Source organism: Anopheles arabiensis, chromosome 3, assembly GCF_016920715.1.
Source record: "Anopheles arabiensis isolate DONGOLA chromosome 3, AaraD3, whole genome shotgun sequence".
In the NCBI taxonomy this organism is placed as follows: Eukaryota; Metazoa; Arthropoda; class Insecta; order Diptera; family Culicidae; genus Anopheles; species Anopheles arabiensis.
Window position 1 is genome coordinate 50,702,984 of NC_053518.1, and position 26,049 is coordinate 50,729,032.

Genomic DNA, 26,049 nt, shown 5'->3' on the forward strand with positions numbered 1-26,049 from the left:
GCAATCTGAGATTGCGCATCGTGTATTAATACGGTTATAAATGCAAAAATTCCAAATTTAGCGGATGTCTACAAAACACACACTGCTGCTGTGTCATTTCATACACCCGATTACCATGACCAAGGTAAATAAAAAATGTTGCCAGACAAAAATCAAATTGGTTTGAATTTGGCCGGTAACAAAGTTGCGCTTGCTGTCAAAATCCATACATTTTGCCACCAACAACGTTGCGCGCAACAAGATTAGACCAGTGCCTAAGTTGGCAACGAGCATACCCGGATATTCCACACATTTTGTATGGAGAATGACGTTTCTCTTCTTCCTCTTTTCGTATCGTGCTTATTTTCGAGTCAAATTCAAGTGATTCCAAATTTCAATTTGACCGTTAAAATTATCATAAAATGAAAAAAAAACTCAATGAATAAATGAAATAGAAGATGATATATGGTCGGCATTACTTGCTTTCAGCATTAAAGTATAGAAAGCATTTATAGTTTACCTATGAAAATCGTTAGTTTTTTGCATCAAAACGTGTGGAATACCCGGGTATGCCGGTTGCCAACTTACGTGTGTAAATCTGGTTGCCAACTCTACGGTTAACTATGGCGACCCGCCCAAAGGCGCTTTTCCACCACCTGATATTTTAAATCCACCTTGAACCAAAACAGCGAGCGTTTCTACATACACCGAGAATGCTGCTGAGAAAATAACTGACAGCATGCTTTGACAGCGACTGACAGCATTTTCAGTGAGATTATTGCGTTCTAGCTGACACTTGGGAAGTGCCACAAATCCACTAAACGACCACTAAACGGCTTCTAAACGACTCAAGTTCTCTACCTAAACGGAATATAGAAAGACTTCGTTTAGCAGAGAGGCAAACGACTCATGCATTCTAAAAATAGCGAAAAAGTTGGTGGCGCCATCTGTTTTTGGGATACCCAACCAGTTGAGCTTCCTCGCTTGGAGGAAAGCTTTCTCATTTCCTCTGTACTGTTGTATGGTTTCGCATTGAAGTTATGCATCGCTAGAACTAGAACGGCGATACGATTATTTAAATACTAAACTCCAACGGAAACCACCAGCACTGAAGCAAGTGAGATTTGAGTAATGGTCGTTGGTGTTGATACCCACGTATCTGACCACATGACCATTCATAAAGATTTTTGCTCTGAAAGTTAGAAGGCTATATAGGTCATGATAAGATGAAACTTGTCGAAACACATTGCAAGAAAAGGATAGCAATATAATGATGAGTTGTAATACGCCATCTATTGATCAAACCAATGAAGCTGTGGAGCTTTCATTTTTTTTCTATGGATATTCAATTTTCCAGTCGTTTAAGCTTAATCTGTGGCGCTTGGGAAATAGATTTTGCTATGGAACAAACCGTGAAATTGTGTGTCGATGTATTGGTGAGAACCATAAGCCATAAGCCCACCTGATATATACACTCACTTTGGTGTATATAATACAGAGGTCGAATTATCCAGAACATTTGATCAAAAAGCGTGGGAAAGTTTTGACAGCTGGATGAATAAAAACTGAATTTGTGAAAAAGTCCTTTAAATTCAGAAAAAGTCCTTTAAAATCAACTGTGATGCGGATTTTTCGTTACTTTTTTCTAGATTCGCTCGGGAATGATAATTCCTATCGTTATAGTTGGTCATGTTCCCACTATATTCTTAAATAATATTTATTTTTTATAAATAACGTCACACAAAATTAGCGTTTGAATTTCATCAAAAAACCATAGCTATGAATAAAAAATGACCTCGACGGCATCATTCAAAGATAGAGGAACGTCTAATTTAGAAACACACCAAATCTTGGCACAATTTCAGGCGTATCGAGTACTAATCGAGCAGATATGGGAAAACAATTTCGAGCAAATGTCACTTGGGTGGGCAATGATAGAACGTTTATCGCACAAAGTCGTGTTTGTTTGTCTTGTTCGATTGGTGCCAGAACGCCGACAAACCATGTATGTGGGGGATTGCTGTTATATAGACTTTGGTCACAAACAATCGGTATGTCAAACAAAATGAAATAGAATGTGTTTTCCATGTTTGGGTACGAAGCCAAATAAAACATTAGTTTTGTAACAAGTTCATAATTGAATCTTTGGAGTGAGAGTTATTAACGATAGTCTTCGGTCTTTTAGTTACAATATTGTCTTCACAAAATAGTGTCTTAATGTACGCAATGTCAATGTAAAAACAACCAAGGTCAACGATTACGCATAAATCAACACCAGTTAGAGCAAACATTCGCATTGGTGCTTTCAAGGTTTGTATTTGTTGACTTTAGATATACAATAGATATATTCAATACAATAATAATAATACTAACTTACTGCCGGCAGAATTCTCTTTCAGCACTGTGCCAGTTGCCAACGTAAAAAATATCGGCTTAAAGGGTAAATTATGGGAAGACGCTTTGTGATGGATAAGAAATCTAGTACAGAAACAATGGTTAAAATCTACAAGGCTACGGAAAATGTGTATGCATCGAGCTCCGGAAGCGATTCTGACGAGAGCAATGCAAGCTTATTGGAAAGAAGTAGTCTACTGAGTAACAAATTTATGCTACCTAAAGATCTCAGTGAAAATGGTAACATATTTAACGAATTCTTTTCCTATTCGCTATGGGATGCACTGCCAAATGCCACTCAGCAAAAATTGACTAAGTACTTACCGGTAGCTAAAGATGATTTTTCGTCAACGACGAAAATAGTTCATAGTTTGTTTTCGCGTGAACTAAACCGTTTTTACAAGGAACCAATGGAAAGTTTTCGCCTAAATCTATCGACGGGAAACTATCGAGTAGACATAGCAAGACTGCAACAAAATTTAGCCAAATCTACAACGAAAGACCGACGAATGGTTGAGTTACAGCGACTAAGTCGTTTAGCGCAAAATGTAATGATATCACGCGAAGCTGCTTTGTTTAGTGAGCTACAGTTTATTAGCAACCACGCGTTACCGTCTTGTGGCCGAGTAATGGATAATTATCGTAAACGTCGGCAAAGAGAGTATGATTTCGAAGCACCTTCAGTCATGGCAAAATGCCAAGCTGTTGCTACAAAACGATATTTAAGTGAAATTGTTAGCATATCTGAGGAAGCTGGATTATCACTGAGCCTTTCTGATGAAGAAGAATGCCTCCAAGCATTACCAACTGCTCCCATCCGAAAGCAACGAAGAATACTTGGATACAATGTGCAATCAGGCGAACAATCGTGCCACCCTAATCGTACGATTGGACACCCTAATTTATCTGGTGCATCGGGTTTTCCAAATATTCTATCGAAAAAAAGCGCTTTGGTTAATACTTCCAACGGAATGGGTGGAAACACATTCGATGGAACAATATTCAATGCTCCGAAATTGTTTATTGTCACTGAAGATCATTATAGAAAGTTACTTGTGCAGCACAGAAAGCGTAAAATGGAAGAGCCTAATCATCCCGAATTGAACCTGGATGGTGTTAAATTAAAGGATGTAGTTAGTCGCACACAAATAGCTGCAGGCTACCGAAGAATTCTGCCCCTTCCAAAAGTTTATATTTCAGATTCAGCAAAAGAAAATCCGATTGGTATCAAAGCTAGGATTAAGTCACAAAAGCTATTCCGAATGCATCGAGTTTCTCCTGATCAGGCTGATTTAAAGCATTCGGTTGGTTTTAATCTAGAAGAGAGAGGTATTAATATAACTGAAATTAAAGTAGAACCTTCAGTGGATGCCGATCAGAAATCGAAAAGCGTACTGCCAAATGATTCATCAGAATCAAATTCGACGGACAATGAATTACACCATCTTGCTTTGAAACATGATGAGTTTATAGAAGGCACGAGAGCAGCGTCAAACCATGACAAAACTAAAGAAAATGGTGAAGATCCTATTAATACTGTAGAGAAATTAAAGCCTTTTTCTGAACATGTATTAGACGAAACTGAACTTTCTATAAAGCCGACAGCTGTTACATCGCTAAATCCAAATGTTTTAAATAGCGTTGCACAGCCTGACGTACCGAAAAAAGCATCGGATACCAGCATAGGAGACAATAATTCAATGAACCTGTTGTTGAGTAGTGGAACTCATGCTTGCTTTTTATCAGTTGTTCGCGATCTATTTTGTTCGAATCCCGACCACCGTTGTACTATGTCAGAATTGATGCAAAAACTTGAGGCTTGGACAAAAAGTCCTGTAGCCGAACGAAATGATTGGTTTGAGCAATATAACAAAAATGGGGATTGGGATTCAACTCTTCAATCTGCGGTGAAATTTCTTACAGGAGAATTTCAAAACCAACCGGAAGATTTTGTACCGTACATAGAACACAAAATCGCCATCAATATTTTGCAATGGATTGGTGCGTCTCGTGATGCTGATAGTCGCCTAGTTCCTCTTTGCACATATTGGCAAAACAGAAAACAAGAAATGAACAAACAAACCAATATGCCTACGATTACGGCTAACAATATTATTGGTTTGAATAATACCTTGCCAATTGATACAAATATGCACGTCACTGTTTCACCGAAGAATAAGAATAAAACAAACATCAGTACCAAAAGTTTAGTATCTTCCGCCTATTCCTCAACATCGTCCTCCATTTTATTGCCATCTGCCGGAGAAGTTTCTATCGGATTTAATGAGTCTTCTGTATCATCGCTATCAAGCATGACAATCCTAGCTGATGAGGATGGGTCTGCTAGTGAACGTTCGGTGACACCACCACCACCACTTTTCCCTACGGATTGGAGCGTTAGAAAGGCTACTGATGAGGAAATACAAAGGTTCCGTGAACAGGAAAAATGTCGATATGAAAATCCGCACATGGCTTTCACTTACAAACAGCACTCGTATGACAGTGTGGTGGGACCTGTTAAAGGAATATACACACAGGCTCCAGGAATTTCGAAGGCCCGTGGACACAGTATGCTAGTCGCAAATCGCCCAAATTTCGTTACCATTCTTACGTTGGTTCGAGATGCAACTGCCCGTTTGCCTAACGGCGAAGGCACTCGTGCAGATATTTGTGAACTATTGAAATCTTCACAGTATATCTCCCCCACAGCTACCGATCAAATATTGCAGACCATTGTCAGCGGTGCTTTGGATCGTATGCATACGGAGCACGATCCCTGTGTGAAGTATGATGCGAAACGGAAAATATGGATCTACTTGCATCGAAACCGCACGGAGCAAGAGTTTGAGCGGTTACATATGCAATACCAAGGATTATCCAAACATAAGAAATCGATTGTGAGAAAATCGATGAGACAGTCCCGAGAAAGTTTAACGACAGCGACATCAAAAATTTCAAACTTGGCCAAACAACATCAGATTGACGATAACGGTCCCAGTGGAGATAATGTTGCCTCAGTCAGTTCTGCTGTTGAAATCCTTCGGGATAATACTACAGAGATCATCAATGTAATGGATTCGGGCACAGATTTAAGTGCAGCTACGTCTGTTATTAATATTCCAACAACTATAGTTGGTAACACGGTGACTGTAGCACGGTCGACAACATCGCTATTGAAAAAACAAGTTCCTCTAACTGTAATGGATAATAGCATTGTCCAGCAATCATGTGTCGACACAAGAAATGAGAATAGAACTGCAAGCAATTCTCCGAGCCAAACTGATCGCACCAAAAAGTCCATCAATACCACCATGCAAGATCATCAACTTTCAGACTCTGGCTCTGATACAATATATAAATCTTCAAGTAAATTGTACAATGCTGTAACGTTAATCACATCTTCTGGAAACAATGTACGGACAATTCAGATCCCAAAATCTTCAATATCATTATCTAATCGACCGGACGTAGCATCAAACCATAGTACAGTAACAGGAAACGAAGCTTTAACATCAGAACTATCAGCACATAATACTTCTCCACAATCTCCTAAAAAGATCATCGTTTCTGCGGTTGTATCTGCTGCCAAAACCATGGGTGCAAGTACAGCGATATCTCCGTCGACTGATTTTTCTTTAAATCATTGTGTGGATAATTTACAAAAGCTAAATACTAAGCCAATATTAGTACAATCTGCTGGAACTGCATCACCGATCATTACACCGTCCTCATGTTCGTTTTCGAAAGATGCTATAAAAATTAGCTCTGCCATAGGCGGCACGATAGTATCCATCCGCCAGGTAAACAACACAAACCTCGGTACGTTAGGTCAAAAAAATCAAACATTTGCGTGCGCGCAATCTACATCTTTGTTATCTCCACAACTATCAACACAAGCAAAAAGACCACACATTTCCATGAACAGTTCTTCTATGATTGCCACTACTTCTGCAGCAAATGCAATCCGAACAATCAAGGGTGGTACCATAATATCAGCCGCAATAGAAAAACCAAATTGTAGCTCTTCAGTTACATCATCGACTTCAAAACAAAGTTCTAATTCAGCTCCAATGTTGCAATCAAATCCTGCGACCACTGTTTTGTCACAAAAGATGATGTTAAGTTCTACCAGAGCGTATGCATCATCCGCCGGCGAAAGCAGTAATGTCCCAACTGTAGTGGCCATTAAACCGACTAACTCAACTAGTATAACAACTGTAACAGAAACTGGAACCAATAGACCAATCATAAGGCCCACTGCAAACCTTTTTAGTACTATCACCCTTACCAAAGGTCAGCAGTCAGTTCTAACGCCAGCAAAGCAGCAACAAATAATTCAAAATTTACTATTGCAAAATCAAAAACAGTCTTTAATCACCAAGCAAATAGTTTGTACAACTGACGATGCGAAACAAGGTGTAAGTGTAGGTTCACCATTTCAGTTGGAAAGTCCGACAGCCGTTCCAGCATCATTTAAAATGCAACACAATCCAACTTCAAGTGTGAAACCACTGTCACAGCAAATTGTCAAAATCACGCCTACACGTGCGAAAACTCACTGTATTTCGACGATTAGACCCGTCAGTACAATTGTTACATCGTCGAATTCTCCTGGACATCCTTCATCAAGCATCGTAAATCAAACGTCACCTGGTGTGAAGATGATAAAAATGCATCCATCTACAATGCTCACATCCATCGAACCCCAAGGGATGTTGAATGCAAGCACGATATGTGGAGCTAATACGGTTACCATTTCCGGGACAAATAAATCTCCCGCATCTACTCCAAATTCTACCATGCGAGTACTAAAAACAGCCACCGGAACTACGACTGTTATTAAGACCGAAGTAACGCCAAGTGGATTGTCTGAAAAGCTATTATCCCAAGGAACTCGCCACCATGTTTTGGATAAGCATCGAAATGACTTAACAGCACATGTTGGTTCAAAAGTAATCGTAACACCCAGCATTAGCACAGGTCAACTAATTCCATTGGAGAGTCTTTTACAAAAACAAGGTGTTACGCCCACGACAAACAGTTCAACAGGGGGTTTAAATACTTTTTTGAAGATAACTGGCACCAACAAAACTGGACAACAACAGTTTTTACAGTTTACTACTAGTTCTAATGCAGCAAGCTCAATCACTTCAACATCAGCCTCGAACGTACTATCAAATAGTGGGACTACATCACTGGGGAGTGTACGGCAACAATACACCATTTTACCTCAGTCCCGAAACATAATATCGGTAGCATCAACATCTCGTACATGTCGAAAAAACAATATTCCCTTAACAATTGTTTCATCTCAAGATTCAAATGGTAAGTCTAATAAAAGCCATTGATATTGCTTATTAAATGTGAAGCACTAGTTTATGTACGTTCGAGATTTTTATGTGTTCACTACCGTCTATTTTTTGCAGAGTCTTTGCCATCTGCAGCTTCGCTTATTGCTGGAAATAAGAAAGGAAATGTAACCGAGGTCAATACCATTGACGACACGGTTCCATCGCCACCTGTTCATTCACCTTCTGAAAAACAAATACCACAAGTAAAGCTACTCACAACTGCTCAGAGTCCAAAATCATTTAGTTCCGGTGCCATTACTTCCACAACAACAATACAACCACAAAATAACATTTCTAAAACGAAAACATCGCTAGATAATACGGATCTATTGAATGCAAAAATTATAGGGGTCCGGAACATTGCTTCAACTAAGCTGAAAGGCACATCCTCTTTGAGGTAAATCATATTCATAGAGACTTTTAGTCTCGCAACTGCAATTGTGTTTGTTGAACCATCACTTCCTTCTGTACTGCTTTACTGTTTTACCTTACAGGAGTTGTCACAAATGATGTTCTTTAATTTGTCCGTCCAATCTTTTAGTTTGATGAATACAGGTGGCCTAAATATAGCACATATTGGTGGAAAACCAGTAATAATTGCAAACAATGCGGCGATCGGGACCAATCAAGGAATTACAGTCAGCACTTCGCATTTACATAACAACGGTGTTAATAAAGGCACACCTGCTGGCACAATGTTATTAACTTCAAAAACAAATTCCATCAGCCCAGCATTAGAACAGCAAAATTCAAACGATATGGTGAGTACATTCGTTAGTTATATCCATATAAGGCCGAAGATACACGAACTCCGTGCTGCCAAACCCATAGACAAACTGTCAACGGCAACTTTTCCGAAATGTCATATCCATACATTTTTCAGCAGGAGGAATTCCGGTCCGTGTATTTTCGGCCTAACAAATCTATGTTTACAGTGGACTCTAGTATAATGGGCTTAATCCGTTCGAGTAATACGGACGTCACACGAAGGGTAAACTTTGGCGTAAACTGGATTTCAGCCATACAACCCTATAATCTTTTAGCATGAAGTTTACGCTCTCCCATACAAATCAAGCGTAAACTTTTTGAGTTTACGCCTCGTGTGACTTCCGTATAAGGGTGGTGGCAACGCTGATCCGATGCGATTTTATCCGACGAAATGTATATTTTAAGGATTTGATATTTAACGTCCGACGACAAATCGCACGTCCGAATCTAATAATAACGACCAAATCTAATAGCTATTATTACCTAATCTAATAGCACCATTACGCGGTTTTCTAAATTTAACAGTTCGTGTGTCAAATCAGTTCAATTAGCTCCTAGAATTGTCAAATGCAAAATAAATTGCTTTTTTGACCAATTTAAACCACATAGATGCCAGAAATTTGCTATTTTTTAAGTATTATATAAATAGCTAAGTGGATCAACGGATTTTTAATCAAAACTTAATCTAATCTAAAAATTTAACGTGAACAAAAATATCCATTTATCAGCTGTATTTTGGATGAGAAACGTGAAAATCGACTTCTTTGGGTGTTTATTCTGACGATTTACAAGTTTATACCCAGGGTGAGTCAAAAAAATATTAAATACTGGTAGTCCTCGATATACACGGTACTTCTTATACGCGGATTCGGTGATAAGCAGTTTCTAATTTTGGGGTCCTTTCCATTTAAATCCTTCCATGGTAGGATGAAATTTCAGCCTGTCAGCTGTTTGCATTGTATAGCAGCAGATCCCACGGTGTATGAATTTAGAAGGCTGATTTTTATCGCTTCTGTTGCTGAATGAAGATTTTAAGAGTGTTTTATATATTGGTCAAGCCTCGAGAAAGCATGTTTGAACAAAAGTTTTCACCCATCCTGTCAAAAAGTGATATTCCCATTTGGTTATAAAAAGATCACCTGGACTACATACACTTTGATTCTGGAATCCATCATCAGATCTCTTTAATGCACCCTAGGATAAATGTAAACATTACCTTGTTTTGCCATTTTTCGAGCAGGTAATCGAATCTAATTCTAGGTTTGAGGCTTGAATAATGTAGACTGTAAATTGCAGACTAGTTTTGTGTGTGGTTTTGTATGGAGTGTTTACATGATTTCAGCCTCCAACTGTCAAACTCCAAACAAAAAACTGACTAGAATCGTGAAGGGCCCCTTTGACAGTTCTTTGAGCAAATGATACTGATTTGAGTTCCCCGGGATACATTACAAAAAACGGTACCCCAAAATACCGCGTATGTCGAATTTCCGTGTAAGGCGAATTTCACGGTTTCCCGTCAAAATATCACTTATTTTCGTGTAATATTGCTTGACGTGATAAGTTTAACCGTTCAAATAAACATACAGGGACAATATAGCGCGCGACGAAAAGTAGCTCAATTTTGCAAACAGAGCTACTCGTCTCGCGCGACATTTTTGCTTCATCCGAAATAATCAAATTATCTAGTTTTTTTACAAGCTAGATTAATGCCAAACGCAAAAAAATTAGATTTGAACACATTTTAACCTATTTTTGTGTGTTTTCAAGTTGGTAATATAAAACAAGTTGGTTGACTGAGTCAAATGAGCTGCTTTAATCTACACGGAGTGAAATTTTAAGCTATTTTTCGTCGCGCGCGACGTTGTCGCTTTATGTCTATTTGAACGGTAAGCCTATAAATCATTTATTAGATATAATTTTGTCTATGCGTCATTTCAACCGTCATGTGTACGATACAAAGTTCATATAGGATACAAGGTCAATTCATGACGGAATGACGACATATGAAAGTAAGTAGAAAAAGCAAAGTGGGTGTAGGGACTAGTTTTTTTCTTTATTTTTATAGAGACTTTGAGCCAATTGGCCTCGTTCGCCTCTTTCAATCGGTAGATTAATTCTATACTTAAAATTTAACGTTCTTCTTTGCAAGCCATTTGTGGCTTGCAGTTACCTTATACCGGGTAATCTCGGTTTACTTAAAGCTATCCCAAATAACCAAGATACCGAAAACGCCACCAATTTCTTATACAAAAAATCCAGTTCTATCAAACAAAGCTAAAAAAACTATCAGTTTGGTGGGTTAACCCACACGGCCACAGAAGCAGCCACTTCAATGTTGAAGTCAGTTTTTTTGCACGGGCAATGTATTTGCTCGACATGTTTCACCTGTGTTAAAATGTTATTTCATTGTGAAAAGGAAGCAATTAAACGTGTGTGTTTAAGTTTGTTTGTTGTAAAACATTCATATGTAATATGTGTATATGTGTGTTTGTTTACTTGCGAATTAACTCTTCCATTTGGCTGGTCAGTGCATAGTTTATAGACTAATAATATTGCTGAAGTTGAAGTGCAGTGATGTAAGTAAACGAATTTAAACAATCCGGGAGTTAAAATCCTGTTCAGCATATTGACCTTAGCCAACCTTTGACCAAACTTTTCCTCAAAGCATTTTTGGAAAAGGTGGGTTGAGGGTGGGCAAGATAAATACATCAGATCGGAACTGGCAGCTCCGATTGTTCTAAAAATTGATGGGTTAACGACTGAATCAACCACAACTAACCCACGTGGGTTTGAAGTGACTTTACAGTGGGTTAAGGCCGATTTGGTTATTTGGGATCCGTTGATTTTATTGTCTGTTACAAATGTAGTTTTGGTTAGAGTTAGTGATACGAAGGAATTTTAAAAGTTTACGCTAGCAATCGCTGTCTGGTGAGAGGATGGTGTCGATGCTGTGGGCCAATTTGCAGGTGATGCGTTCTGCAGTATAACCGTGGCATTCGGCGACGCAGTATAGCCATGGCATATGGACTAAGTGGGCTTATAGGTTTGGCGGGAACGCCATTTTGACTGAGCGTATTACAGGAGTGCATTCGATTGTGTTACGTAACTTTTCACACACAATACGTCACATCAACCGCAACAGCCGTTGGAATTCACACGCATACATCAACATATGATCGAATCCACTCCTGTCATTTTGTTTCGTCAAATTGTTCGGGATAAGCCCACCTGTATAATATACACATTTTGAGAAGAAGGATTACCCAATTTAGGATACCCAGTCAGACAAATCGAACTTAATTTACCACTATCTTTCCGCTATATTACAGGTAATTTTATAGTAATTTAATGGTAAATTAGCTGTCGTTAATTTACCCATTCGAGCAGTTTTGATAGATCCTATTCCTCCCTATTTTATTTTTTTTTTCGGACAAATTTTGAGTAAATAACACGAAATGTATTATATTATAGTTTAATGGTTATATCTGATCATTTTCCTTGACTTATACAAACGATTACAATGTTTTTTTTTTTAGCAAACTCGACTTGAACAGCCGCTTCACCCGGTGAAGGTGATGCACAAATAGCACTAATAAACGCAATATCTCGGCTGATTTTACATTTTACAGTTTTGAACACACGACGTCTCTTTCCACGAAAAGATATTTAAAACAATACACTTTTTGTTCTTATTTACATCTTTTCACTGACAACAAACGACAACACTTCGTACCGCTAAATTGCTCTTATATTACTGTTATGATAGAAATAAAACTGCTCGAATAGGTAAATTAACAGGAGGCTGTCTGATGTAGCGATCGGCTAACTGAAATATACCCTCCCTACAGGCAAAGAGAGCGAAATTTACAGGCGAGGGGCATGCCCGACAGACAAAGAGAGCGAAATTTACAGGCGAGGGGCATGTAGAAACAGGGGGAAGGGGTTCGGTCGAAGTTGTATTGTCCGCCATAGTCGAGCCGCAGTGATTTTTTTCCGAATTGAGAGTGAGCGCGCGCAGCACTCTCTCGCATGCCTTCAAATTACACGGGGCGCTCTCTCGATACAAAACAGCTGATCAGCTGATACCCCCTCCCTCCCGTTTTTTCTTCTCGCGCTGCGCTGGATGCGCGGATCAGCTGTTCTTGCTCTCTCGCGTTTCTTTCGGTTTGCGCTGCGCTGTTGCCGCACTTGCGCGCTGCGCTGAACACCCCCTCCCGTGCGTTCTTTTCGGTTTGCGCTGCGCTGTTGCCGCACTTTGCGCGTAGCGCTGGACACCCCCTCCCCCTCGTTTCTTACGTTGCGCGTTGTGCGCTGTGCGCTTTCGTTCACTTTGATATGCAGCGTAATAAAATCGCATGCATCGAAATAAAACTTCACTTCACTTCAAATTACATCGAGCGCCCGGGACTTAGGCTAAAACGCGCGCGGCCTCACACTGCGAAGGCTTGAACTGTACTGACGATTTTGTGTGGTAGCAAGAAAGGGAACGCACGAGGAACACTCGCTGCACTAGTGCGAGCGAGACACCGACACCAGCAAGCCGCTGCGAGAAAACCAAACTGAGCGCGCTGGCTGAAAGTGAACGCACACATTCACACATGTGTAATGTGGGTTCAAGTCCCGAACAGACCGTGCCCCCATACGTAGGACTGACTATCCTGCTATGGGAAATAAGTCATTGAAAACCAAGCTCACTTCACTAGTGGGTACAGGCGCAGACCTTGACCGACAGCGGTTGTTGTGCCAAAGATTTTTTTTTTTTTTTGCAAAAAAAATCGTGTCAACTTTGAAAAGCTATAACTAAAAAACGGTAGCGAGTTGATCCAATCTATGCACAGTTATAGAAACTGCATTAGTTTGTTTAATTTTCATCACAATATTGCAGTCTACTGTGCTGTGTGTGCGTGGTACCACACTTAACACGTTGTCTGCCACCATACATGCCCACTGAACTGCCCCGTCAGGCCACGGAATCACTCTTTGAAACGAATGCATTTGCTTTTGCATTTTTTCTCTTTTAAATCAAATTCACCAATTCTCTTTGTTGTCTCAGTCGCTCCACAATGTCGTTTGTTGGGCTAATTCCATGGAATTTCATTATTAGATTTGATTCTGACTTAGTATAATAGTTTTAAACATTTTAAAATGGTTTTCAACATTCTATCAGAAGAGACATTATTTCGCATATGACGATTGATGTGATAAATCAGTACAATTTGCTCAAAGAACTGTCAAATTTAGAAAACCGCATATCTCCGAATACGCGTATAAGAGGTACCGTGTATCTCGAGGACTACCTGTACTAGGTATAATCGCAAACACTCAGAGATATAAAAAGGTACGAAAAATCAAACATTATGAATAATATTTGCATAAGCCTTCGTATTATATCGATACACTTACACAATTTATCTAGCAATATTAAATTAGACTGTTTTCATTCGACTATAAGAAAATTAGAAACAGATGTTGTATGTATGCAAGAAGTTTTTGATCATAATCTTGAAATCAACGGCTTCACAACGTATACAATTGTAGATTATAAAAAAGAGGGACAGCAATAGCCATACGGAACGGATTCTGTTTGAAACACTCACACATAGAGAAGAGCGTAGACGGGAGGATTATCTCAGTATGCATTAATAACAACCTTAAAATTGCAAATCTATACGCGCCTTCAGGATCGCAAAACAGACAGAGTAGAGAACACTTATTTAGGCACACGCTAGCATATCATCTGTGAATGCGTTAATGACGTTAATGATGCGACAAAAATTGAGGTAAAAGTAAGGCTCAGCCCTCTACGTTACATTGGAGAAGCGTTACATTCTTTAATTTACAGTTAGAATTCAATTCATGTTTACATATCCTTTATCATTTTGATTGTAAAATTTATTTTCATACTTTTTATTGCTATCGTTATTATTTTTTATGAGTGGAATTCGGGCTATTATGTTTTCTGTTTCTTATAAGTGCTGATTATTTACTTGAGCGCAATAAATTGCACTTTTGGGATCGCGTTGCTCTAGAATATTTATGCTAGTGGGTTTCCTATTTTCGATATTGTACCCGATTTCCTCGCTAGGATGTCTATTTTGGATATTTCCTACATTTATTTTCTTAAGTTACTTTTCTGTGGAGCCTGAGATCTCCAGTTAATATTGCTTTGCTGAGATTGAGATCTTCAGCTGCTGTTATTTGAACGATGCTCGTCCTTTATCGGATTATTAATCTAAGGTTGGTAAAACCTATTGTATTGGTTTTGCCTGACTAGTGTGCTTGTTATCAAGTATTATCAACTACTAACATTGTACTAACATCAACAATTACGGATTCCCTGGCACTAATGAAAGTCGAACTAATGAAAGAGTTACCTTTTACGGAGAATAGGGTTGTTGCCCCGACTAATATCCGTGCCTTAGAGTCAACACGCACACAGTTATACGAAGGCACTCATCTCCGACAACACTCACATATTCATCGGGAGATAATCAAAAATTGCAACAAACCATTATTGCGAGGCACTAACACTGATGATAATGGTATTAATATAAAAACCGTGGCTAATCCTGAACCTCGTTTTTGGCTATTTTTTACCAACATCAGTCCTGATGTGACTCCCGACGATATGGCAAATTGGGTTAAATCTAAGCTCAATACAAACGATTTACATGTCCGCCGGTTAACCAAGTATGATGCGGATCTGAGCCGACTAACATTCGTTTCCTTCAAAGTCGGCATCCCATCAACTTTGAAGAATGTGGCTCTGTCTCAAAATACCTGGCCAGCTGAAGTTGCGTTTCGTGAATTTACCGATTACCATTCGGCTCCACAGTCGCCGCCACTAATCGACGCACAATCACCAATACTCACCTCATCGCCCCCGCATCTTTCGTCCCCATCACCACCAGCATCCCCGACACTGCATTACAACCTACGCAGCCAAACCAACAATCCACCATAGACGAACATTTTGCTGCAACGTCTATAACAATACTTACATCAACGTCAGCAACAATACCAACATCAACAACAATAGTAACAACAGCAACAATAACAACAGCTACTACAACTAATTCAACAACATCAATATCAACAGTAGCAGCAGTATGTGCAATGCCTGTCTTTCCGTCTACATCGACTGTTATGGTCCCGTCTACTATTGCTCCCTTTCTTGGTCACACGCAACATTCAACAACACTCAATTAGTGATGAGAATAGTTCCGAAAATTGAGGAACGGATCGAACCTGCCAATCTGGAGAAAAAGAACGGAACGCGGAACGCAGGTTCAAGATGACCTACCATGGTTACGCTTTTTTTCAGTTGCTCACTTTATACATGGTTAACTTGGAAGTATTCATTGAATATTGTGTATTATATTTTTTGTGCAGTAATCACACAGTTTCAATTAAAACAATGCTATATAATAGTTTACTGATTGTGTAAAACTATTATTCGACTAAAATATAAACGCTTATCTTAAGCAGCCCGCTATACAGTTCCTTTTTCATTAAAAGGTTAAGGCATTTTGTTGTTTTTGTTTTTACTAAAATTAATCATTATTCCCTTTTTATACTTCTAAATAAAGAAGTAAATCAAAAATTTGTTGCAACGCATATGAAATTTTGATGCAAAATCAAAAAGCTTACAAGTTTCATCGGCTTTTTAAATTTCGTATGGTCTAAATTACACTACACTGATTGAATTAATATTTCTTAATAGAAGCAGATAGCATCAAATAACATTGGTTTATATAAAATACATTGACTGTTAAGTTGTTTCTGTAGGGTTGACATTATACTGTACGGTGAACTACCCTTGTGAAAGTGTCCGGTAGTGCACTTTAATTTTCCATAAGAATAGCGCTGTTTCACGGGACGATAAACGGCATTAAAGAAATTATTGCGGAAGGCTAAACGTATCATGCACCCTCAATATTTGCACAAAGAAGATCTCAAGTAAAAATTCAAACGAGTTCATTGGAGATGCATGCGCAATGAAGCAGCTTAGCACCAGACACATAGCAATTCATTGACTATCACAATGCAGTGCAAATAACGCAGCTATACTGATAACATCCATATGGCAGAAAAGAAACATTTCATTCATTGCGCTTACCGCTAGTGCAGGATTGTCTCTTTAAATTTTGGCGATTAGCTTCCCACCCACAAATCTCTATCCTTCTCTGGCTTCACGGCTCAGTTGCTGTACCGTTATCTCTTTGACTGAGAGAGTATGGCTTGCGCTGTTATCACTCACATAGACAGAATGTGTGTGTGCGTCCATACTATAAAGAAGCAAAAGAGAAGAGAACGCCGTTCTTTACCGGAACGAAAAGAACGCTGATAGAAACAGGTTCAGATTTTACCTGCTTCCTTTGTACGTACCAAATCGGCCCATCGTACGAAAGAGAGCAGATGATCGTGCGTTCCAGACTGGATCGAAAAGAACGCTGAGAGAAACAGGTTTAAATCGAACCGGCAAACCAGCTCATCAATACAAAGAGAGTAGAATGTCGTGCGTTCTAGGCCGGATCGCAAAGAGCGCAGAGAGCAACCGGCCCAGCACAGATCGCCGAGAACGCTGAGAGCAGCCAGTTCAGATCGGATCGATAAGATCGTTGATAACAGTCGGTTCAGGTCGGATCGCAAAGAACGGTGGGAGCAACAGGTTCAGTTTGAACCTGCTTGGGTTAAAAATAAGGATCGCGGTCCGGATGCTTGCATGCTGGAACGGATCGCACCTGGCAGGTTCGGAACGCAACGCGCATCACTACACTCAATATTTACTATCAAAACATTCGTGGTGTGCGTACCAAAGTTAATGAATTGCGGTTATCTTCATCGGAGTCCGACTACAACATCATCATACTCGCCGAAACTTGGTTGGATGAGAACATTCCATCCTCGCTTCTATTCGGCTCTGAGTATACAGTAACCCGCGGCGATCGTACGGCATACAACAGTTCTCTCTCTCGGGGCGGAGGCACTCTCATCGCAGCATCTCGTCATCTAAACACCTGTGAGGTTATACCGCCGAGCACTTGCCTCGAATAGTGCTGGTTACAAATCAAGCTTCCTTCCTGCTCTATCTTCATCGGTGCAATCTACATATCCCCTTCTCTCGCCAAAAATCAAAATACGCTCAGTGCACTTGATGCAACGATCGATAGTATAGTGACGAGGATGAAAAAACATGATCTAATGCTGCTTTTTGGAGACTTTAATCGAGCTGATATTTCATGGATACACAATATTTCATGATATTTCATGGACACAACACATCAGTATTTTCGTGCACAAATTTCCCCTACATCCGTTGATGCGTTTTTCGACATTATTCGTTTTTATAACTTGCGTCAACTCAGTGGCATTTTAAATTATCGGAATGTGCAATTAGACCTAATTTTCTACTACTCTCCTCATGATAACTACGCGTCTCACGTCAGTGTTCCTTCATTAGCCGCTTCTCCTCTATTACCTGAAGATCAGCATCACCCAGCATTAGAATTGTGTACTTCTATTAATCACACATCCGTTAATCAGTTGTCGTCTCATGTTGGGAGTAATACAGGGAACCTCAATCGCTCATATAATTTTAGAAAGTGTGATTTTGAAAAACTTAATAATTTGCTGTGAGGTACCGTTTGGTCACGTGTGCACTCGGCACCATCGCTGGACGAACCGGTCTCTATTTTCACACAGCTAGTGTTTTCAGCTTTCCCATTGTGCTGTCCTTTACGTAAAGCCCCTTCTTTTCCTTCCTGGTCCAATTCAATCCTTAAATCCATGAAACGTGATAAGCAGCGCTACTTACGCGACTATCGAGAATACCGTAATCCACACACTAAACGACTGTTCAAACATGCACCAACGGCGTATCGCATTTATATTCGGGCCCGTTATAAGTCCTACATAGCTTTCTTGCAATACCGATTTACTTTTCACCCAACACAGTTCTGGAGCTATATCTCTTCCCTTCGTAACAATCATCGTCTGCCCAGTACTATGTCTTATGGTTCGTCAACAGCATGTTCCGAACAAGAGATATGTGCACTTTTCGCCGATCACTTCTCCATCGCCTACTCTGATTACATTAATGATGAGAAATTATTAAAGGGTGGACCTTCTACTACTCCTCGTGATGTTTTGTGTTCCCGTTCCCTAAATTGTACCGTCGAAATTGTTGCTTCAGCTATATTGTCCTTAAAACCTTCTTATTCTCCTGGCCCAGATGGTATACCTGCAATCATCCTTGAAAAGTGCACCAACGCTATTGCTCTCATAATGACATTCATTTTCAATCTCTCCTTTCAACATAAATGTTTCCCTGCTCTATAGAAAACAGGTTGGCTCTGTCCTATTTTTAAAAAAGGTAGTAAATCTGAACTAAGCAACTATCGTGGTATTTCCCTACTTCCCGCTAGTGGCAAGGTATTGGAAATCATCGTTCATTCTGAGCTTTTGTTTGTATCGAAGCTTCAGCATGGATTTATGCCAAAACGTTCCACTACCTCTAGCCTTATGTCGTTCATATCCAAATTGTTCCAGTACTTGGATACAGGTTACCAAGTTGATACAGTGTATACTGATATTAAATCTGCTTTCGATAGAGTATCTCATAAACTATTGTTGATGAAGCTCTCTAAATTAGGCTTATCTACGTCTTTCGTTGACTGGATTGGGTCTTACCTCTCTAATAGAAATCTTCATGTAAGTTACGGATCGTCCTTTTCTTTACCTTTTTCCAATTCCTCTGGTGTCCCTCAAGGAAGTGTACTAAGTCCCCTCTTGTTTCTGTTATTCATAAATGACATTAGTTTTATTCTTCCATCTCCTAACCACCTTCTATATGCTGATGACATTTAAATATTTGGTCCAGTGATGCAAGAGGATGATTGCAGTGCACTCCAATCTCTTCTTAACTCCCTCTATTCCTAGAGTGCGTCAAACTTCTTAGAGCCCTAGTAAATGTAGCGTCATCTCTTTTTGTCGTCGTCATTCCCCTCTTATTCACAATTATGTTCTTAAAAACACTGTTATCAACAGGGTGTCACGTGTTCGCGATTTAGGTGTTATGTTAGACGAAAGGCTATCATTCGATAGTCATCTTGAATTGGTCATCGGTAAAGCTTATTCAAACCTTGGCCTTATTTTTCGCATGACTTCGGGCTTCACCGATTTGAGGTGCCTTAAGGCATTGTATTGTTCCCTAGTGCGCCCTGTTGTTGAGTATGCTTCTGTTGTCTTCTGTACTAACAGGACAGGTTGGAAAAACAAACTCGAAGGCGTGCAAAAGCGCTTCACTAGGTGCTTATATCGTCGCCTCTTAGGAAATTCCACCACCGCATTACCGTCATACAGTGATCGTTGCATATTGTTCAATCTCGACACCCTCAAATCTAGACGAACTAAACCATGTGTGTCATTTATCAGCAATTTGTTACGAGGGAATATAGATGCTCCAGACTTGCTTTCCCAACTTAGTTGGTATGTTCCTTCCAGGTGTTAAAGAAATCGGACTGCTCTTGAAATACCTTTCCGCAATACAGCGTTTGGCATTAACGACCCGTGGCTAATTTGTTTGCGTCAATTCAATGAACATTACCACGATTTTAATTTCTAATTTTATGTTCCGGCTCTTTGTTATTTTTTCTAATTATTTCTTTTTTATTCTTAATTTCTTTTTTTTTAATATTTTCTTCTTATCCGCTGCTTATTTTCCGTTGTCTTCGACATTTCCCAATGTCTTCGAGTGTTTTAAAATGTGCATTGATTCTTAACAAAATGTCGTCAATGCTGTTTACCAATATTTCTACAATTTTTCCTCCTTGTCCTTTTAATTTGGATTGAACAAACTTCTTGATTGAACATTTCCATTAAGGAAATGCATTAAATTTATTAAATAATTTTTTGTTTATAGTCTAGATGGTTGGGGAATAAAATTTCCTTTATTTTTATGTACGATAAGCATTATTCTGATAAAAAAAATCATGAAATGTACCAGCAAACCACTTCACCATTTCACGTTCAATTTCACTGGGGCTATAACGCAGGCTTTACAAGAAAAAATCGTTATGAGGAGTACCGCTGTAATTAATTAATCCGATGGTAGTATTCTAATGTCAATGAATTAATATATCTTTTGTATTTGTTTTCAAACAGAATGTACCTGGTTTACCTTCAACGGCAAGAAGAGATAATGCATGCACAAACAGTGTAATTCCAGGACAAATTCAAACTCTCATGATTCGTAATAATTTGCTAAAGGTGCAAAGTGTACCACCAATGGCATTAAATAAACTTTCTCAACATACAACTATTTCGGCTGGGTCGGTAGGCGCCAGCGGTGCAGGAAGTGGAGTTAAAACTTCCACCACAGCAATAACAGCCTGTGCGGGAAGATGCACTACAGCTCAATCAAGGCAACAGCAACAAACGCAGGAAGCTCAGACGCAGTATCCTCAGCAAACTCCACAGAAACAACAGCAAAGTAAACAGCTTGGCTCTGCTGGAAGCGCCATTCTTTTCACGCCACATGTAGCTGCTAATAACAAACCATTAGGTGCGATGAGTATGGAAGATAAATCATTTGTCAAAATACAATCTTCAAGTACTGAAATAAGTAATGTAAGTATTAATAACTTTTATAATACAAAAAGTTTTCAAATGTGATTTAGTGCAATTATTCAATCCAAAAATCCAATTTTTTATTCAAATCGTTGATGCCTTGCATATAATTTTATTCCATTACAGTGTATCTTTTATTGTTAATTAATTTTTTTATTGTTAATTACAGAACGCCGATGGAGGATCGCAAAAGGTGCAATCGCAGCGTATAGTTCTATCTCAACCGACGATAGCATCAGATCTAAATGTAGCTGGCAATGCCTTGAATTTCAAGCGTCTGAAGGTTATACCAATTAGTAAACAATCTAAACAATAATTAATTCCTGCAAATGATGTTGTTGATTCTTCAAGTATGTATGCTAAGATGTATGAGAAAAAATAGGTGTTTATTATAAACATATTAATAAAACACACAAAATTGGATTTCATTATTCAAATAAGAAATGATTTTTTGGGGTTCTTTGTTTTTCATGTAAGTTTGATTGTGGGTGTGGATCTTTGCTGTCTTGATTGGGGCTCTTTACCATTCATGTACAGGCGTCCCCCTAGTTACGACCCCCTCGAGTTACGACGATTCGCAGATACGACGATTTTGATTTTGACAGTTTAAATTGGTCATTGAGAAAAAATGATGTATTTTTTTAATTTCCGTGCTGATAACCGTTACACTCATATTTCCAAAGATTCCACAACTACCCGTTCATAAATATCTGTATCGTGTAAACGGCTTTTGGAGTACTATTAATACATTATCGAACATTATTTTATATAAAATACACAATATCATAGATTCCGACTCTTCAACTTCGCTTAAAAACTGAATGTTCACAGATATTCGACATACGACTATTTCGACTTACGCCTTGCTTTGGGATAATTTTTCGGTTCCAAATACAGTTGTATCTCGGGGGACACCTGTTTATCTATAAAACTTTCAGATATTTCTCCTTTTGGTTAACAACTTGGCTCTCCACGTCGATCTCTAAATTATTTTGATTACAACACGATTGTTTGGTTCTAGCAATGCGCTGCCTAAATGCGCTGCTATAGCAATGCGCTGCTTGAACAATGTTGATCTTTTTCCAAAAAAAAACGAAGGACAAAATAGAATAAAAAACAGATTATTGGACTAGTGACACGAGTGAAAATTTCGATTATTACTATGGCACCCTCAGCGAAGAGTTCCTACAAGGACACACAAAAGAGAAGACGTTTTAGAGAAGAATCCTGAGTGAAAAAAATGAAGAAATACAGTGGCAGTCACCTGAAGTCGGACACATCATATTTTAACTCAATATCTGACTTTGCAACACCCTGGACACAGTTCTCTAGAGTCTAACCCATTTAGCGGATAACTTTTTTCACCGATCGTTGAGGAAACTCTTCAGCGATGTCGTGTCAAAAAATTAGACCGATATCTTTTAACCTTGATCCAGGCATTCGGCTACCCGGGTAGCCAAATTATTTATCAGATTCTAGGAATACGATTGGCTTGAAATTTTGGAATTTTTGAGGAAGAATAAACCTGTTTTTTATAATTAATTTTTGCAATACCCCTTGTTACGTCAAGTAATTGTCGATTCTACCGAAAGGATTCGCACAAAACTCGCGTTCACTAGTTTTCTTAAACACCGTTTATTTCGCAATTTACAAGTGATAAAAAATTCACTGGTCTCTTAGCGGCTTTAGCGTACGAATGGGGTCAACGGCTTTCGGACGACGGCACCACGATCACCACGGATTATTCAGCTTCACGGATGCTAAATCGCCACGATCCTTCCGAAAACTGTATACGTCGTACTGTTAGCGCCACCTGTCGTTGTCTAGCCGTTCTAGTTACGGTGACCCAGCTAGCCACCGATGCGTTTGTCGCAACACCCCTATTCCAGTCAACCGGGTTACCCGGGTAGCCAGTGTCTTTTGGAGGCTTATAACTTATCCTTGTTATAACTTATAACAAGGAGAAGAGATACTAGGGAGGGAGGATAGACGAGAACGGAAGGAGGAGGATGATAGGTGAGACGAGGAATTGAAAGTGCGTATTGCGCGCAGCAGTGGATCATTAGTATATAGGGGAGGACGAGGGAACGCGGAGGGAACGAGAAGGAACGTAGAGCGGTATTGACGAGAGCAACGTAGGTGCATCACTGTTGTGCATAAGAATATTTGCAATGAAAATTCTTTGAAAATTCCGACCAAGCAACCGACATCCTCATAAGGCCGCGGGGCAAAGGGGTTTTTTCAAGCTGATAAAACATTCTCAGGTACTCATTTAAGTTTGTCAAACGCTCAAAACTTGTTCTCAGACGCGAGCTCGTGGCCGTTGTCAATTTTTCTCACTCTGAGAAACTGATAAAGCCACTCAAGCTTTACTTGGAACTTTAAATATAAAATTAGTTTTAGATCGCATGATTTTAAATGTAAACATTGAATACATTTTCCAAAGTGATTTTCGAAAAACAACTAGCACAATTGCTTGTATTTCAGTTCGGCTACTGCATCGTCAACTTTCTCAAAGATTCTCAAATATTCTCAAACCAATTTTGGGCCAATTTGACAAACGTTTAGAACGTAGGTTTCTCAAAAGCACTAATGAGTGCTTGAGAAAATGAGCGTTGAGAAACCCCATGGCCCCGCGGCCTAAGGAGGTAGTGCCGAGTAACCTACTCCGAGGGATTTACTAAGAACAAACCTGGTAAACGATTTCTGCAGGCGCCCCAGACGGTCAATGTGGACCCTGGCTGAAGGTTACCATGTTACCGAGCAATACTCAAGTAGTGGCCTGACCAGGGCACAGAAGAGGGCTTTTAAACAACCTAGGTTGTGGAAGTATCGAGCAACACTTTTCAAAGTGCCAAGCGTTTTACGAGCTTTGCACACAATAGTATCAATATGGCGATTAAAAGAAAGACGAGAGTCATTGAAAACACACTAGTCCATTACTGTATTCAAACGACTGACGAGCACACTGTTAAGGGAGTAACGGTAGGTAAATGGGGAGCGGGAACGAGAGAACGAAATTGTGCAACATTTATCAGGACACAAAGAAAGCAAGTTGACCTTACACCAGGAAGAGAAATTATCAAGAATATCTTGAAGGATAGCACGGTCGTCTGGACAGGATATAGGGTACAATATTTTAAGGTCATCAGCATAAGACAAAAAACATCCAGGAGGAAGAACATTGATAACATCATTAACAAATAAGACAAACAACAAAGAACTTAAAACGCTTCCTTGAGGGACACCGGCATAATGGGAGCGATTAGACAGCAAAGAACAAAATCTTGAAATACAGGAGGGATGAATGCTGAAATGGGATAGTTTGTCTATGAGCAGAGGATGGGAAACACGATTGAATGCTGATTAAACGTCGGTGTGGACGATTCTGTGTACTTTATTTCTTTCAGTGATGGAACAAGTGAATTAGTCACGGAAAGCTAAGACCCCTAGTGGCACAGGCAGGCCTTGACTGACAACAGTTGTTGAGCCAAAAGAAGAAAGAAGAAGTAGACTGGATCGACGCCCTAGCCACACTGAACATGGACCTCGTAGCTCTACAAGACATTCGGTGGCTAGGGAACGGTGTGCACAACAGGTGCTAGGATATGCTACGACATCTACTATAGCTGCCACTACCGCCACCGCGTGCTCGGTACGGGTTTCGCCGTAGGTCTTCGGCTGAAACCCGCATTCATAGATTTCAAGGCTATAAACGATAAGCTATGCACCCTGCGCATGCGAGATTCAACATGGACTCGCGAAGGGACAATACTGTCCAAAAGGTATTCAAACCCGTTTTAGACGAGTCTCTACTACCAGAAAACTTACATGAAACATCGAGTGAGAAGTGGAACGCTCTGAAAACAAAAATCATAAACTGTGCAAGAAATATATTCTCCCACCACGATGTGGCAACACAAAATCTAGCTGGTTCGACGAAGAATACAGACAAGTGACCGAACGTAAGAACACTGCATATCGAGCAATGCAGCAACGGCATAGAACGCGGGCATGCGCAGAGGAATATTCACGGCTCAGACGCGAAGAGAAACCAGATCACCGCTCCAAGAAGCATGCTTTGGAAGAGCAAAACATGCGAGAACTCGAGCAAACCAGAGAGACGTACAGACCGACACGAAAATTTGACCAAGCGATGGCAAGACACCGAAACAACGTTGTACCTAAGGTAACCTGCTGTCGCAACAAGGATCGAGACTTGGTCAGTAACCAGCCAGAGGTCCTCTCGCGGTGGGCTCAGCACTTTGATGAATATGTCAACGGCCAGTTTAACGAACAGCTAGAAGCGCCACTAGCAGATAGTGTCATGCTACTGCCACCTAGCATAGAAGAAACACGAAAGGCTATGCGTCGGCTGAAAAATAACAAGGCACCCAGAACCGACGGAATTGCAGCTGAACTGGTCAAGAATGGAGGTGCACGACTAGAAAACGATATTCATCAAATTGTTACTGAGGTGTGGGATCGAATCGATGCCTTGTGATTGAAATCTCGGCATCATCTACCCCATAAACAAGAAGGAAGACAGGTTGGATTGCAACAACTACAGGGGTATTACGGTGTTGAATACCGCCTATAAAATATTCTCCCTGATCCTTCAGGATCGCCTTGTCCCGCACGTCGAAGAGATAGTAGGAAACTATCAAAGAGGATTCCGAAACGGAAAATCAACCACTGATCAGATCTTCACCTTGCGGCAGATCTTGGAGAAGATGGCTGAATACATAAACGACACATACCATCTCTTCATTGACTTCAAAGCCGCATATGATAGCATAGCCAGGGTAAAACTGTACGATGATATTAGCTCATTTGTAACCCCGGCTAAACTGATAAGGTTAGTTAGAATGACTATGAACAACGTCACTTGTCAGGTGAAGGTAGATGGAAAACTCTCAGGACCTTT

The 26,049-nt window shown here is 39.8% G+C and overlaps 1 protein-coding gene across 5 annotated transcripts; it reads left to right on the forward strand.

Moving 5' to 3' along the window:
• Positions 1 to 1,947: 1,947 nt before the first annotated feature.
• LOC120900312 lies at positions 1,948 to 21,535 on the forward strand. Of its 5 annotated transcripts, none has more exons than XM_040307129.1 (7): positions 1,948 to 2,030; positions 2,165 to 2,289; positions 2,366 to 7,698; positions 7,800 to 8,121; positions 8,266 to 8,485; positions 20,658 to 21,122; positions 21,292 to 21,535. In XM_040307129.1, exons 3-7 carry the CDS (start codon positions 2,427 to 2,429, stop codon positions 21,436 to 21,438), a joined length of 6,426 nt encoding a protein of 2,141 aa, XP_040163063.1. In that variant the 5' UTR covers positions 1,948 to 2,030; positions 2,165 to 2,289; positions 2,366 to 2,426; the 3' UTR covers positions 21,439 to 21,535. The 5 variants fall into 5 exon arrangements, with proteins under 5 accessions (XP_040163063.1, XP_040163065.1, XP_040163066.1 ...); XM_040307131.1 differs by lacking the exon at positions 1,948 to 2,030 and adding an exon at positions 2,036 to 2,073; XM_040307132.1 differs by lacking the exons at positions 1,948 to 2,030; positions 20,658 to 21,122; positions 21,292 to 21,535 and having other exon boundaries at positions 2,037 to 2,289; positions 8,219 to 8,377.
• Positions 21,536 to 26,049: the final 4,514 nt, after the last annotated feature.

Bases quoted from the DNA above. Each gene is read 5' to 3' on its own strand.
- LOC120900312 (XM_040307129.1), top strand. From the start codon at position 2,427: ATGGGAAGACGCTTTGTGATGGATAAGAAATCTAGTACAGAAACAATG. The intron at 8,122-8,265 runs GTAAATCATATT...CCAATCTTTTAG, and splicing joins AAAGGCACATCCTCTTTGAG to TTTGATGAATACAGGTGGCC. The intron at 21,123-21,291 runs GTAAGTATTAAT...TGTTAATTACAG, and splicing joins CAAGTACTGAAATAAGTAAT to AACGCCGATGGAGGATCGCA.